This window comes from Nicotiana tomentosiformis, chromosome 9, assembly GCF_000390325.3.
Source record: "Nicotiana tomentosiformis chromosome 9, ASM39032v3, whole genome shotgun sequence".
In the NCBI taxonomy this organism is placed as follows: domain Eukaryota; kingdom Viridiplantae; phylum Streptophyta; class Magnoliopsida; order Solanales; family Solanaceae; genus Nicotiana; species Nicotiana tomentosiformis.
Window position 1 is genome coordinate 61,987,737 of NC_090820.1, and position 16,424 is coordinate 62,004,160.

General features: G+C 39.1%; 1 protein-coding gene across 1 annotated transcript; it reads right to left on the reverse strand.

The window, feature by feature from the left end:
• Window positions 1-302: 302 nt before the first annotated feature.
• Window positions 303-1,307, reverse strand: LOC138898875 (uncharacterized). Its single transcript, XM_070184981.1, has one exon. The coding sequence runs from the start codon at window positions 1,305-1,307 to the stop codon at window positions 303-305; it is 1,005 nt and encodes a 334-aa protein (XP_070041082.1).
• Between the last annotated feature and the right edge of the window lie 15,117 nt (window positions 1,308-16,424).

Sequence of the window (16,424 nt, forward strand, 5' to 3'; positions counted from 1 at the left end):
TTTCTCTCATGAGGTCGCTATTGAGGTTAGCGGCATTGTCAGTGATGATAGACTCCAGTATCCCAAATCTGCAGACGATGTTGTTTCGTACAAAATCCGCCACTACCTTCTTTGTGACGGCCTTGTAAGTAGATGCCTCGACCCATTTGGTGAAATAATCAATAGCTACCAAGATGAAACGATGTCCATTTGATGTTGCAGGCTCTATGGGTCCAATCATGTCCATTCCCCAATGACCAGGGTGAACCCATTACGTTTAACTCATTTGGTGGAACCCGGATTAAATCTCCGTAAATCTGGCACTAGTGACACTTCTGCACGTAGCAGATACTGTCACTTTCCATAGTCATCCAAAAGTATCCATCTCTCAAAATTGTCTTGGCTAATGTGAACCCGTTCATCTGGGGTCCGCATGTCGATGCAAGTATTTCTTCTAATAGTCCGGTTGCTTCAGCGGCGTCTACACATCTGAGTAAACCTAAGTCTGGGGTCCTCCTGTACAGGGCTTCCTCGTTGAAGAAAAAATGGTTTTCCAGCCTCCCGAGGGCTTGCTTTTGACCATTAGTAGCATCCTTCGGGTATTCTCTGGTTGCAAGGAATTTCTTGATGTCGTGATACCATGGTTTACCATCTGGTTCTTCATCTATATGGAAGCAATAGGCATGTTGATCCCTAATCTCTACCTTGATAGGATCGATGTAGTTCTTGTCTGGATGTTGAATCATAGATGATAGGGTCACAAGGGCGTCAGCAAACTCGTTCTGAATCTTGGGGACGTGCTTGAACTCAATCTTTGTGAACTTCTTGCACAACTCCTTCACGCAGTGTGGGTATGGAAGTATCTTGACATTCTTGCTGGACCATTCTCCTTGGACTTGGTGTATCAGCAAATCGGAATCTCCTATGACCAAAAGTTCTTTGATGTTCATGTCGACTGCCATTCTGATTCCAAGGATGCACGTTTGGTAGTCAGCCATATTATTGGTACAAGGGAATCTTATCTTTGCCGATGCTAGATAGTGTTCACCAAATTCCGAAATCAAGACTGCCCTAATCTCGACTCCTTTGAAGTTTGCTGCTCCATCGAAATACATTCTCCACCGAGGGTATGATTCTGCAATATCTTCCCCGGCAAATAGTACTTCTTTATCGGGGAAATATTTGGTAAGCGGTTCGTAATCTCTATCCACCAGATTCTCAGTGAGGTGATTGGCTAAATCTTGTCCCTTGATATCCTTCTGAGTTATGTACATAATGTCAAATTCGCTGAGGAGAATTTTCCATTTGCCTAGCTTTCCGGTAGGCATTGGCTTTTGAATAATGTATTTGAACAGGTCGAGCCCAGATATCAGATGCGTAGTGTATGCCGATATGTAATGCCTTAGCTTTTGAACAATCCAAGTCAGAGCACATTAAGTGCGTTCTATCAGGGTATACTTGGCCTCGCATGGCGTGAACTTCTTGCTTAAGTAGTAGATGGCCTGCTCCTTTCTCCCAGTTTCCTCGTGTTGCCCAAACACACAGCCGAAGGCGTTGTCCAAGACTAACAAATAGAGCAACAATGGTTTCCCTGGTTCGGGGGGAACCACCATTGACGGGTTTGAAAGATACTTTTTGATCCTGTCGAAGGCTTTATGGTACTCCTCCGTTTTGTGGCAGCAACCTTCTTCAGCAGCTTGAAAATGGGTTCACAGATTACAGTGGACTGGGATACAAAATGACTTACATAATTCAATCTTCCCAGGAAACTCATGACATCTTTCTTGCTCTTTGGTAGTGGTAACTACTGGATGGCCTTGATTTTTGACGGATCTAGTTCTATCCCCTTCCTACTTACAATGAAACCCAATAGTTTTCCAGCGGAGACTCCGAACGCACACTTTGTTGGGTTCAACCTCAAATTGTACCTTCGCAGTCATTTGAAAAATTTCCTCAAGTCGTCTAAGTGCCCCGAGCTCTTTCGAGACTTTATGATGATGTCATCCACATACATTTCAATCTCCTTATGAATCATGTCATGGAAGAGGGTCGTCATGGCCCTCATGTAGGTGGCGTCGGTGTTCTTGAGATCGAATGAAATAACTCTATAATAGTAGACTCCCTAAGGCATGGTGAAAGCTATCTTCTCTGCATCTTCCTCGTGCATTAAGATTTGATGGTATCCAGTGAAACAATCCACAAACGACTACAACTCATGCTTTGCGCAGTTGTCGATGAGGATGTGAATATTTGGCAGGGGAAAATCGTCCTTTGGACTAGCTTTGTTGAGATATCAACACATATTCTGATATTTCCGTCCTTCTTGGGCACTAGGATGATGTTTGCCAACCAGCTCGAATAGTTGGTGACCCTTACTACATTTGCTTCTATCTGTTTGGTCACTTCTTCTTTTATCCTCAGACTTAAATCCTGTTTGAACTTTCTGGGCTTCTGCTTGACCAACGGTCTGGTAGGATTGGTGGGCAGTCGATGCGAGACAATGTCAGTGCTTAATCCTGGCATGTCATCATAGGACCATGCGAACACGTCGACGTACTGTCATAGGAGCTCAATTATTTTTCCTTCTGCTCGGCTTCTAGGTGAATGTTGATTATGGTTTCCATTACATCTTCTTCCCTTCCAAGATTGACCACTTCTGTTTCTTTGAGGTTGGGCTTTTTATGACGCTCCTGTTGTTCGATCTCCTTCGGGAGATTGTCTGGAATCATACCCTCTTCATATTCCTCGTAATCTGGGTCATTGCGCTCAAACTAAGTACAAATAAAGCGGTAAAACAAAGTTGCAATATTTAGGAAAATAATTATTTTTCTTTCATCAAAAGGGGAATGTCTTAAGAGTCCACATGAGGCAAATGACAAAAAGGTACAGGCACGGTACATGCCTCAATTGACTGTGCTCTTTTCAAAAGAAAACTTTTACAATTCCATACTACAAAGACTCCAGGCGAACCAAAGATGGATTGGCGGTCCAATTCTGCAACTTTTCCGCTGGTTCGGCATCACTAATAGTCAGTGTCTTGATGTTAGTTCCTTCACAGCATTCTTCAATCATATTCATGAATAACTTTCCCATCCCGGCGATGATATCATCTTCGGGTACTGAACTCTGTCCCGGACTTGCAACACGCTCTGGTAAAGACCTTTTTCCCGGAGCTAACGGTGCTAGCTTTCCCTTCTGGAGGATGATATCCTATGTAATACTAAGAATATAACTAATAGATTTGCAGCATTTAAAAGATATGAACAAAAGAGAAGAATGAGAGATGTGCTGACCTATTTTAGAGTAGCATACCAAACGAGAGCTCTTTTCAGTTGCTTAAGACCCCAGAAGCTCCAAGTTTGAACGAGAGGTAGTACTCAGCAAATGAAAGAAATGGAAACAGTAAGAAAACCTAAGGCTTTGAAATCCTAAATTTCTTAGATGATTGAAACATTTGTGTTTTTCTTCAGTGGTTCGTGTTTGGTCTGTGATGTTAGGTGAGAACATTAAAGCCCTATTTATAGTGCCATTTAAGGCTCTAGGGTTTCAACATAATTCAAATTAGATAATGGAAGATGACGATGAGTTGATGATGTGAGCAATATGAGGGAAATCAGAGAAGAGTAGAGGGGAAAACAACGAAGATTTTTACATGAGAAGGGAGATTGATCGTTGAATGCAGAGGACTATCGACTAAACTCTATTGTCTAGAGGTCAGTGAGTTTGACCTCTGGACATCGAATCATCATGATGACCTCTGAGAAGGAACTCCATGTATGCTCCGATTTGACAAAACATGAAGGAAAATCGGAGATTTGATATTGTGTCTTTGGGTCTAGGGTTTCAGGATTTAGATGTTTAAATTTGTGATTGAAAAAGGGAATTTGCTGCAGGATTCGCGGACTTCAGGAGGCAAAAGGTAATTTCAAGCTCCGATTTGAAAGAACATAGCAGAACCCAGGTGATTTGAACTTTCGTCTTTGAGTCTAGGGTTAACTTTTGGGGATTTCGAATTTGTGTGATGAAACGGGAATGAAATCGGCAATATTCGTGGTTGGGGAAGACAGAAAGTATGAACTCATGGTTGATTTGTTGACCTTGCACAGATTTGTGCAAGGTTTTGTGATTGATGGAGGCTGGAAGGACGAGAGAAAGAAGAGTGAAAGGGGGGGAGGGAGGGTAACTAGAGAATGATTAGGCTTTTTGGGGTTGGGATAGTCCGTCTCTAGGGATAAAATGGGTGAGGGAGATTTGGGCCGTTGGATCTTTAGATCTACGGCCTTGATAATTCAAGCTTTAACTATTTAAAATGACAAAATACATGGACCGTTGGATCTCTTAGGCTTTGACGGTTGAGATGAATCTGAAGATGTGTTTTTAATTAAAGGACAAATAAAAGATAAAACATGGGTCGTTGATCAAATAGAAGGATGAACAAGATTGAATGTGCTTCTTGTTTGAGTGATAAACACTGGTGACGTGGTGCGAGCAGATTGGTTCAGACAGGTTTTCGCACATCACCAAGGTGGCAAATGAGATGGGTGTTTGGTTTTGATAATTTCGGATTGGGCTTTGTATTTGGGCTAAAATAATTTAACTAATAGACACTTTGTAATTAGTTAAGAAATTACAATCGTAGCCTTTTAGCCTTTATCCCTTTTGAAATTAATTTAAATAAATTTAATTATTTCAATAAAATGTAGTAACATTATACTTGTTAAATACTACTAATTATTGCAACTAATTAATTATTTGTTAAAATACTTTATTACGGCATTAATTTTGAATTACTGAAATAGTAAACTAATTAACTAAAAAATTTAAGAAATAATTTATTGAATTAATCATAGAACCTTCGTATAGAAATTATTTTTTAATAATCCTAAAATAGTACATATATTTGTAACTACATAATGTCAATATTACGTGATTAATTTTGAAACTAATGCTTGGTTAATTTGAAAAATAGATATTTATTACTGGAAAATACTATGAAAACATTTATTGTAAATTATTAAGTATAAATAAATTAATTTAAAAGGGAGGGTCAAAATTGGCCGTCAACACTGATGGCCAAAGCTTCGCGATCGTGGATCTTCCCACGCGACCGCGTAGCACAAAATCCTAACTGCCCAAAATAAGCCTACGCGATCGCGGACCTTTCCACGTGATCGCGTATAAGGAAACTATACCTGCAACATCAGCTATCTTCTAAGTCCAAATTCCAACTTGTTAACTATCTGAAATCCACCCGAGGCTCTCGAGACCTCAACCAAACATACCAACAAATACTAAAACATCATACAAGCTTAGTCGAGGCCTCAAATCACATCAAACAACATCAAAAACATGAATAGTACCCCAATTCAAGCCTAATGAACTCATGAACTTCTAACTTCTACATTCGATTCCGAAACCTATCAAATCAACCCCAATTGACCTCAAATTTTGCACACAAGTCATAAATGATACAACAAAGCTATTCCAACTTCCGGAACCAAAATCCGAGCCCGGTAACCACAAAGTCAACTCTCGGTCAAACTTTCTAACTCTCCAAACTTTTAATTTTCCAACTTTTTCCATTTCAAACAAAAATCAACTACGGACCTCCAAATCGCTATCCAAGCACACTCCTAAGTCCAAAATTACCCTTTGGATCTATTAGAACAGTCAAAGCTCCATTTCGGTATCGTTTACACATAAGTCAACATCCGGTCAACTCTTTCAACTTATGCTTCCAACCTTAGAACTAAGTATCCCAACTCATTTCAAAACATCCCCGGAACCAAACCAATCACCCCGGCAAGTCACATAACAGCAGTTGATCATAGAATAAGCAGTAAATGGGAGAACGGGGACTACAACACTTAAAACGACCGGCCGAGCCGTTACATCAACAAAAGTCAGCGTCGGGCAAGCCTTGGATTCCGAATCCAAGCTTACCCGATCTAATCCCGAACCAATACAAGCTCACACGAACAAAAACCGACTCAATCAGAGTCTAATAGCTCAACCAATTTTCCAAAACATCGCTCTTGGGTGTTCACAACCCAAGAGTCCAACTCACATTAGTTGGGTTCCATTTCTCCCGAAATACTCCTCCAAAACTCGCCAAATTCGAGTATGTTGTTCTCCTAATATAGGAGAACAAAATCCCAAAAGTAATCGAGAAATAAACCCCTCTAACTCATTTTCAATTTTTAAAATTTAGGACATAACCCTAGGTCTTGATTTAAAGAATTAAATGGATTTCAATTAAAATCATGGAGTAAAGCTTAAACCAAGGGAATAAATCAGAGAAAAATACTTAGGTTATGGGTTAGGCCTTACCCCATGGATGAAACTTGAAGAAAATCCTTGAATTTTCCCAATCCCAATCTTTCAAGATGAGAAAAACTACGACAACATTAATAGCCAAAAATGCCCAACTGTTCTGCCTCGTTTCTTATACCAAATAATCCCGAAACCCACTTTTGAAGACCCAATGGATTCCTCGTGAAATTCCAGTCAAGTTAGGCTTTTGAATCACTCCATTTGACCTTATAATAGAGGAGATATGCTGGTTTCAATATGTGAAAATAGTGCAGATTTTTAAATACGAATTCAGTGGTAATTTCGTAATTAATCTGAAAACAAATCTAGCAACGCAATTCTTAGTAAAATGACCATAAATTCCTCATACGATGTCGAAACTTGATGATTTTAGTTGCTATGGTTCCAAAATTACGATACGGATATAATGGTTTAGTCGAAACACGAATCAAAGGTCGTTTTCTCAATATGGTAACCTTTTTGCTCAAATCAACATCGAAACCAAAAACAATCACCATACAATCCAAACTTATCCAAAACTCATCGGAATTTGACCAAACTTTGTGGACATGTCCAAAATCATCATAAGAACTTATTGGAATAATTAAAACCCTATTCCGAGTCCGTTTACCTAAAAGTCAAACCTTGGTCAACTCTTCCAACTTAAAGCTTCTAAAATGAGATTCTTTCTTCTAAATCAATCTTGAACCGCTCAAAAACTGAAACCAACCATACACGCAAGTCATAATACATAATATAAGCTACTAAAAGTCTCAAACTACCAAATGGAATGCTAAAACTCAAAACGACAAGTCAAGTCGTTACAATGGTCAGAACTAAATGTGGGGTGCCTACACAAAAGATCATATCTGGGAGAATTTTGAGTAAACCGTGAGCCACTATTACTTTGGCCTTTGGCATTTCAGGGAGTTTCTTTTTCATCCTCTGGTTTTTTCTTTAATTGTGCATTGGAGATATTGCACAACTTTAAGTGTGAGCATGAATTCTTGTGTATTTATGTTAATTATTACTCCCTCCGTTTCAATTTATATGATGTAGTTTGACATGGCATAAAGTTAAGAAAAAAGAAGAAGAATTTTGAAACATGTGCTCCTAAAAGTTTAAGGGACAAAAGCTTTGTGGGCCCATAATATTTATGTGGTTATAAAAGCTTCTTATTAAGGGAAAAATCGATAAAATGAATAGAATAAAGTTAAATTATTTCTAAATATAGAAATATTTTATTCTTTTTTTATCTGACTAATAAGGAAAGTGTGTCATTTAAATAAAAACGGAGGGAGTAATTTATTAGTTTGTAGTAGTAGTGTGTTTATGAAACATAAATTTTTGGACTTTTCTCGATGATTGACTTCCTACATAGTTTTCTTAAGGGACTAAAGTCTGAATAAAAACATAAAAATTTGAAAAATGGAAAAATATATCTTTTTTTATCCCATTTGGTTTATTTAGGCATCTGTTCTTTTCATCGAGATGTAACTTGAAGCAGATGAATTTTTATTTTTAGGATAGATTAGGGTTTAGGAAATAAAAGGAGGAAAATAATGAGATTCCTAGGCGTCTTTTGACTTGTCTTTTCCCTATTTTTTGAAGTTGCTATATGATGCCTTGACGCCTATGGCTCGTTTTCTTGACTCAAATTCACTTTGTGCTTTATGCTTAATATCTCTTGCCTCCGTAAATACTTGCTTTGATTCTCAAATGGAACCATCCTTAGTGAGTCATGTGCCAATGCATGTTGTGAGATTTTTGTATAATCTATATTATTGCTTTTGAATCTAGAACTTTCCCAGTATATGAGTTGGAGAAAAATCCTAGGTGTTACTCGACTTTAAAAATAATTTTAGGCCTTCTTTGATCTTCTTAACAGGGGGAGAATGTAATGACCTGGCCGGTTCTTTTATGTATTTGAGCCCACTTTCCCCATTTGATGATTCTTTTATGCTTGGTTGTTGCTTTGTGACTTACGGGGATTGGTGGTTTGGTTCCAGGAAAGTTTTGGAGTAAATTGGGACACTTAGTTCCTTTGTTGGAATCTTAAGCTATAAAAAATTCACCAAGGTTTGACTTTTGTGTAAGTGACCTGAGACTCATGTTTTGATGATTCCAATATATGGTAATTTTGGACTTAGGCGTATGTTCGGATTTGGAGGTTCCTATGGTGTTTTGGCGCTATTTACCGAAAGTTAGAAATTTGAAGGTTTGGAGAGTTCTAAATTTGACCAGGGTTTGACTTTGATGATATCATATTCAGATTGTTGTTTCAAAAGTTGGAATATGTTTGTTTTATCATTTGGGACTTGTGTGCCATGTTGGGTTGTGTCATGACCCAAAATCCACCTAGTCGTGATGGAACCTAACCCTTACATGCTAGGTAAGCCAAAGAAAGAATAATGTAACTCAAGTAAAAGATCATTAATAATAAGAAATAAAAATAGCTAAATTACATACAACATTCCACGGATTGATAGTACAAGTCATGAAAGATTTTGATTTACAAAGCTGATACAAAGAATGAATACAACCTCTGTTCGATATACATAAACAGAAGTACAAATCCTAAACTACCGAGACCAAGTGCTAGGTATATTCGAAAAACAGGTACATCATCTATGCCAGCTTTTCTCATCCACAGTAGCTCGGCTATAAGATCAACATGCAAGGTGTAGAAGTGTAGTATGAGAACAATCGACCTCATGTACTCAGTAAGTATCTTGACTAACTTCAGTGAAGTAGTGGCGATGTCTCAGGTCAAGGATATTCACTATATATAGCATGTATATTTGTAACGACCCGACCGATCGTTTTGATCTTTAAGGTTCCGTTCAGTGGTCCGAGATCTCGAGTAGCTTCCTATTGGGTATAATGACTTGCGTGCATGCTCGTATTTGATTTTCGGATGATTCAGAATGAATTCGAATGAGTGATTCTCACTTTAGAAGCTTAAGTGGAAAATGTTGACCGAAGTTTGACTTTTGTAAAAATAACCCCGTAGAGATATTTTGATGGCTCCGACAAGTTTGTATTGTGATTTTGGACTTCGGTGTATGACCGAAATCAATTTTGGAGGTCCGTAGGTTGATTTGTGTTGTTTTGCCGAAAGTTGGCAATTTAAAGGCTTAAAATTTGTATAAATTTGACCGTAGGTTAACTTTATAGCTATCGTGTTTAGATTTCTATTTTGGGACTTGGAAGAGGTCTGTTTTTTCATTTGGAACTTGTCCGTAAAATTTTGCGTCATTCCGAGTTGATTTGATAGGGATCGGATGCGCGGTTGTGTTTTTAGAAGTTCTTAAGTTTCATGTTGAATTCATGTGTTTTGAGGTCCGATTCGTGGTTTCAGATGTTATTTTATGATTTGATCGCACGAGCGAGTTTGTGTTATATTTTTAGACTTGTATTGATGTTTGGTTTGGAGCCCGAGGGCTCGGGTGAGTTTCGGACGCGTAGCGGAGTGTTTGATAGAGTTTAAGTCTGCTAGTATTTTTTTGCAAAGATGCCTCAGGTCTCGCATTTGCGAGTTTTGGATGAAGTCTGCCCAGTTCGCATTTGCGAACCCAGAGTTCACATTTGCGATAGAGGGGGCCTGGGTGAGCTGTTCGCATTAGCGATCTTAATGGTCGCATTTGCGACGTGTCCAAAGTTCGCATTTGCGATGACATCAGGGATGTGTGGTTCTTCGCTTTTGCGATTGATATCTCGCATTTACGGGGTTCGTATTTGCGACACCTGCGACTGGACAAAAAGCCGAGGGACGAGATTCTTAGTCTCATTTTCATATTTTGGATCCCTAGACTCGGTAGGATGCGATTTTGAAGAGAGATTGTCATCTACAAACTTTGGGTAAGTGATTCTAATCAATTTCTAATCATATTTCATCAAAATATCTTAGACTTTAACATCAAAAAAATGTGAATCAAAGTGAAAAATTGTGAAACTTTGTCAAGTTTTTGAAAAATAAGAATTTGAGTTTTGGGAGTAGATTAGGACTCGGATTTTGAAACTAATCACATATATGAACTCGTGGAGTCATGGGTAGTCAGAATCTACCATTGGACCCGGGTTTTGACCAGGTGGGCCCGGGGTTGACTTTGGTTAACTTTTGAGGAATTGTGTAAAGATCATAGCTTTAATTATTGGAATTGATTTCTCTTGCATTATTTGATGTTATTGAGTCGATTTTTGTTTAATTGAGCCAAGCGGAGGTGAATTGTAAAGGAAAAGCTATTTTTGAGTATTGATTGAGCGCTTTTGAGGTAAGTATCTTGCCTAACGTTGTGTGGGGTAACTACCCCGTAGGGATTGGTTTGTTTGTACTATTTGAACTACGTGAAAGACGTGTAGAGGAGGTGACAAGTGTGTACATGACTTATATGTGGAAATTTGACCGGCTTTGACTCTTAGGTTCTTATGTACATTAAAATTGAAGTTGTCTTATCATGTTAAATCCTCCATTGCTAAATTTACTCTTACGTGTCTTATTTGAAGTTGATTGGTTCATGTTCTACCCTTGTTGCCAAATATACTCTTATATGCCTTAATTGAAGTTGTTGCCTATTTTATTTCCATGTTATCTCTTCCATAATTGCTTAACCTTAATTGAAGTTATTGTTATTCCTTCCATTGTTGACTTATCCTTATTTGGAATCATTGTTACATATTATCTCTCTTATCATTGAGTTGCACCTATTTGGAAATGTTATCTCTCTTATCGTTGAGTTGTACTTATTTGGAATCATTGTTACATGTTATCTCCCTTATCGTTGAGTTGTACTTATTTGGAATAATATTTACATATTATCTCTCTTATCGTCGAGTTGTACTTATTTGGAATCATTGTTACATATTATCCCTTCCATTGTTGAGTTTGTCACGCCCCAAAACTAAGGAACACGACCGGCACTCAACCGAGTGAACCCGACCGAGCAAGCCTGTTAGATTTCCTTCTACCCAAACTCATCCACTAATGGATATAATACATATTTTCATTAATTAGACAGGTGTTCATGTCTACAATACCAATTCATTACCAATAGTTTCATCATTTTTAAAGTCTCAAATGGACAAGTAATACAACCACAACATAACATATTTTGACTTTTCCATTACCAATATACAACCCACACTATGTCTACGGAGCCCCTATAGATAAAGAAGAGTACAATGATAATGCCGGCAACAAGGCCCTAGATATACCTCAAACAGAATACACAAAGAACAAAAGATACATGACTCCGAGATGAGAGGGGCTCACCAAGTCAGCTGGGAAGAAGGTGTACTGTTATCATTGATCAATATCTCCTGCTGTGGAACCACCTGCATCCATTTAAAGATGCAGCGCCCCGGCAAAAGGGACGTTATTACCGTCGAATAGCACTAGTATGTATAACTAAACACCCTCTCAATAGAACAAATAATACAAACAAGAATATCATAATATCAATGAAAGCCTTAATCAACAACAAACCTTAATTTAGGATCAAGACAGTGATCAAATTAATTTCCATATCTCACATTGGGAGATTTTTAGTATCTATATTCCATTGTTCACAATACCAATACCACCTACTTTTAGCATGTAGTCCGATCACGACCCGATCGGATAGGCTATCTCATTAGAGACATCAACCGCAATTACTTTCAGTATCAATACCACCATCTTTAACACGAAGTCTGATCACGACCCGATCGGCTAGGCTATCCATTAGGGACATCGACCACAATCACAATTTCAATTAAAATTTCCAGCACAATCACCACCATGTGTGCGGCATGGTATCCGATCACGACCCGATGGGCTAGGTTGTCTTATTCGAGACATCAACCTTATTGTATCAATCATCGCATTTCATATTACTTTCACATCTTTTCATTTCATTGGCACTAATGGCCATAATTATAAGATCATTCTTGGCACGTTGGCCGTATTTAGTATTTCATGCTCACCTTTTCACTCTCTAACATCAACATCATCAACAATAACAACCAAAATTCAATTCAAGCCATGTAGTACACATGTGAGCAATTAAGAGTCTAAGTCACATAAAGATTCTTCACAAAATTTGGCATAATAGCGCCTTCATTTGAATTTAACTTGAAGTCGAACATTTCTACTGCACAACCCATATTTTTAACACATCCTCAATTGATAACATAACATAAGTAAAGCATTTGGGTTACTTGTTGAACATATATCTTTAAACCCAATCTTACTCGGAATAGCCAATTTTATAATGAACCACTCAGGACTTACATAATTCACATGAATATTGTGGGATCCAATTCTAAGAGAAGCGTTTAGCCAACATACCTCAATTGAGCTTCCTTAAATTCTAAAATGTTCCGGAATTCTTAGCAACTTCAATCTATTGTAGAAATATAACAAATTGAATCAAAATTAGGAAGATGCTCATGGTTCTAGCTCATTTGAGCATTTTATCAAACACTAGGTGTGCATTAAGTTAAGGTCCTTTTAAGGAGGATTCCATCATCCCACAATCCAGTCTTTATCATTTTTAGCTCAACAATCTTCCTACACCCTTTGATAATACATGCATGTAAAATAAACAACTATCACGCCTAAAATTTATCTTGCTAATTACCCATTTCTAGACAAATTCAAAATTGACGGTTAGTGTGTAGAATCTTACCTTTAGGATGAATACCTTGTGGGTTTTCCTCGTTAATCTTCCAAGATTAGAGCAATAATTGAAGAATCAATTATTCAGGAACACATTCTCACTCTAGGGCACTCTCTCTCACTCTAAAATTTCAGATTTTGGCTCAAAATGGCCCAAAGCGTGTATTTAACGAAGTAGGGTCGGGTTTTAAACACCAAAAATGAAGCTCTGGAACAAGGTCTGCGATCGCATAATCGATATGCGGACCGCATATCGGCCGCATAATTGGTATCCAGAACTAGCAAAAATCTATCTGTGTTTGCGGTCACTATGCAGTCCGCAGACTTGTTCTGCGGTCGCATAATGAACAGTAGACTAGTTCTGCTGTATCTACTCGGCCGGTCATTTTGAGAGTTATAGCCCTGTTTCCCCATTTCTACTTCTTTATGTGTTATTTAGCTGCATTGTGATGTATCGTGTTGGTTAGTTCGGGTCCGGAGTGGTTTCAGAGTGAAATGAGACACTTAGTCTCTAGTTTAGAACCTTAAGTTGGAAAAGTCAACCGGATGTTGACCTATCTGTAAACAATCTCGTATTTTAATTCTGATGGTTTCGTTAGCTCCGTTAGGTGATTTTGGACTTAGGAGTGCATCCGGAATGTAATTTGGAGGTCCATAGTAGAATTAGGCTTGAATTGGCGAAAGTTGGAAATTTGACCATTTTGGTCGGTAGTGGAAAATTTGATATCGGGGTCGGAATGGAATTCCGGAAGTTGGAGTAGGTTTGTAGTATCATTTGTGACGTGTGTGCAAAATTTGAGGTAATTCGGACGTGGTTTGGTTGGTTTCGGCATCAGTTGTCGAATTACGAAATTTAGAAGTTCTTAGGCTTGAATCCGAGGGCAATTTGGTATTTTGGTGTTGTTTTGAGTGATTCGAAGGTTCGACTAAGTTTGTATATTGATATATGACTTGTTGGTATTTTTGATTGAGGTCCCGAGTGCTTCGGGGTGATTCCGGGTGGTTAACGGATTTGTCGAAGTTGGAAAATACAGCTGGAGTTGCTGCTTCTGTTATTTCCGCACCTGCGGAAGGGGAGTCGCAGGTGCGCATGGGGGTTCGCAAGTGCGGGCAGTGATAGGCTAGGCAAGATGAGCAGGTGCGGGAAGGATATCGCGTCTGCGAGCCCGCAGGTGCGAGACCTGGGGCACAGATGCGGAAGGAAGGAAGAAGGTTGGCTTCGCAGATGCAGCGCGCCACGCGCAGGTGCGACATGTTGGCCGCAGATGCGGAACCTGGGCGTTTAAGTGACTTGTGCAGGTGCGGTTGTTCGGACCGCAGTTACGGTCACGCGGGTGTGAGTAAAAGGCCGCAGGTTCGAGAAGCCTGGGCAGAAGGTACATATTGCACACTTCGTGAATTTTGGTGCATTCTTCACCATTTCTATTCGGTTTTGGAGCTTTTGGGAGAGATTTGAAGAGGGAATCAAGGGGTTTTTCATTGAGGTAAGTTACTTGAGCCCTAATACTCGTATATATGGTGATTTCCTATTGTTTAATCATGTAATTAGTGAAAATGAGGGGTTAGGGCTTGGGATTTTTGGAGAAGTAATTTAAGGATCTGATAGACCAAACGATGTCGGATTTTGATGAATTTGGTATGGTTAGACTCATGAGTGAATGGGCTTTCTAGTTTTGTAAATTTTGTTGGATTTCGAGACGTGGTCCTAGGGGCCGGGTTTGATCCAATTTCGGGTTTTTGGTCTAAATTGGTAGTTTTTCTTGTTAAATTCATTCCATTAGAGTATATTGATGGTATTGTGCTGATTGTGAATATATTTGGAGAATTTGGAGGCTGAGTCCAAAGGCAAGAGCATTGCGGGGTAGAGATTTGAGCGGGTTGAGGTAAGTAACGATTATAAATCTAGTCCTGAGGGTATGAAATCCCGGATTTCGTATCATTATATTATTTTGAGGCGACGCACATACTAGGTGACAGGCGTGTGGGAGTGCACTGTTGGGGATTGTGACTTGGTCCATCCCGTAGCAACTGTGAAGTTGCATATTTTGTTGAAACTATATGATACTTATATGTTTTAGAAAGAGTTTTCGTAGATTGGGCGAAATGCCATGTTTGGGCCTTGTGCCAGTGCTGTTTGGACCCTTAGGGGCCTTTTCTTACTATCCTGTCACTGTTTTCGATTGAAAATCTATACTCAGTCATGGTTATACTTGTTTACTACATAACTCAGTTTTATGACTCTATTTTGATGCACATAAAGGTTGTTTTGGGCCGAATGACCTATTTTTACTGAAATGCCCGAGTGGCTTGAGAGGTTTATGACTTAGTGAGGCCGAGGGCCTGATTTGTGAGGATATTTATGGGATCGGGCTGCACACTGCAACATGTTTGATATAGGTCGTGGGTCTGAGTGATTTATGCCATGATTTGGCTTGATATAGCTCTTGGGATGAAGGAGCCCCTCCGTAGTCTGTACACACCCCCAGTGAGTGCAGGTACCTACTGAGTGCGAGTGCCAAGTGCCGAGTGCTAAGTGACTGGGAGGCATGAGTGATTGTGAGGTATGCCCTAGTGGAAAGAGTGATTGTGAAGTATGCCTGAGTGGCAAGAGTGATTGTGAGGTTTGCGCGAGGGGCTGTATATAAGTGATGCTTTGCCCGAGGGGTTGTTTATGATTTCATTATTTTTGCTCACCTTTGCATTTTTCTCTGTTTGAAAACTGTTGAAAAATATCTTTTAATGATTTTTTTTCTGGAACCGGGTTTAAACGAGATGATTTGATTCAAACACTAATTTTTAAGGCATGTTGTACTTTACTGAATTTTTGTGATATGAACTTGATATGATTTATTGCTCGTCACTACTTCTCAGTCTTTATTTATTTTTGTTACCTACTGAGTTGGGATACTCACGTTACTCCCTGCACCTTGCGTGCAGATCCAGGTGTAGCTGGGCACGGTAGCGGTAGTTGATTATTCGGGTTGTAGATTTTCTTAGGGATAACAAGGTAGTTGTTTGGCGATCGCAGCCCCTGCTCTTCTCCCTCTTATCTTCCTCTAGTTGTATTTAGCTATTTTCCAGGCTGAGTTAGCCTTGACATTGTTAGACAGATGGTAGTAGATGCTCATGACTAGTGACACCCCGATGTCGGGCTTTTATTTTCCGCACTTTTGTTTGATTTGAACTCCTTTACAAAGGTTCTTATGTTAAATAACATTGAAATTATTTTTGAAATGAAAATATCGGTTTGTTTTGGAAATGAGTCGGCTTGCCTAGTTCCACGATAGGCGCCATCACGACAGGGGTTAGTTTGGGTCATGACAGATTGGTATCAGAGCCTAGGTTACATAGGTCTCACGAGTCATGAGCGGGTTTAGTAGAGTTTTGCGGATCGGTACAGAGACGTTTGTACTTATCTTCGAGAGGCTACAAAACCTTTAGAAAGACTCCACGTTCTTGAATTCTTGTCGTGCGA

What these genes read in the sequence shown, in the direction of transcription:
- LOC138898875 (XM_070184981.1), bottom strand. Translation starts at nt 1,307, where the DNA reads ATGCCTACCGGAAAGCTAGGCAAATGGAAAATTCTCCTCAGCGAATTT.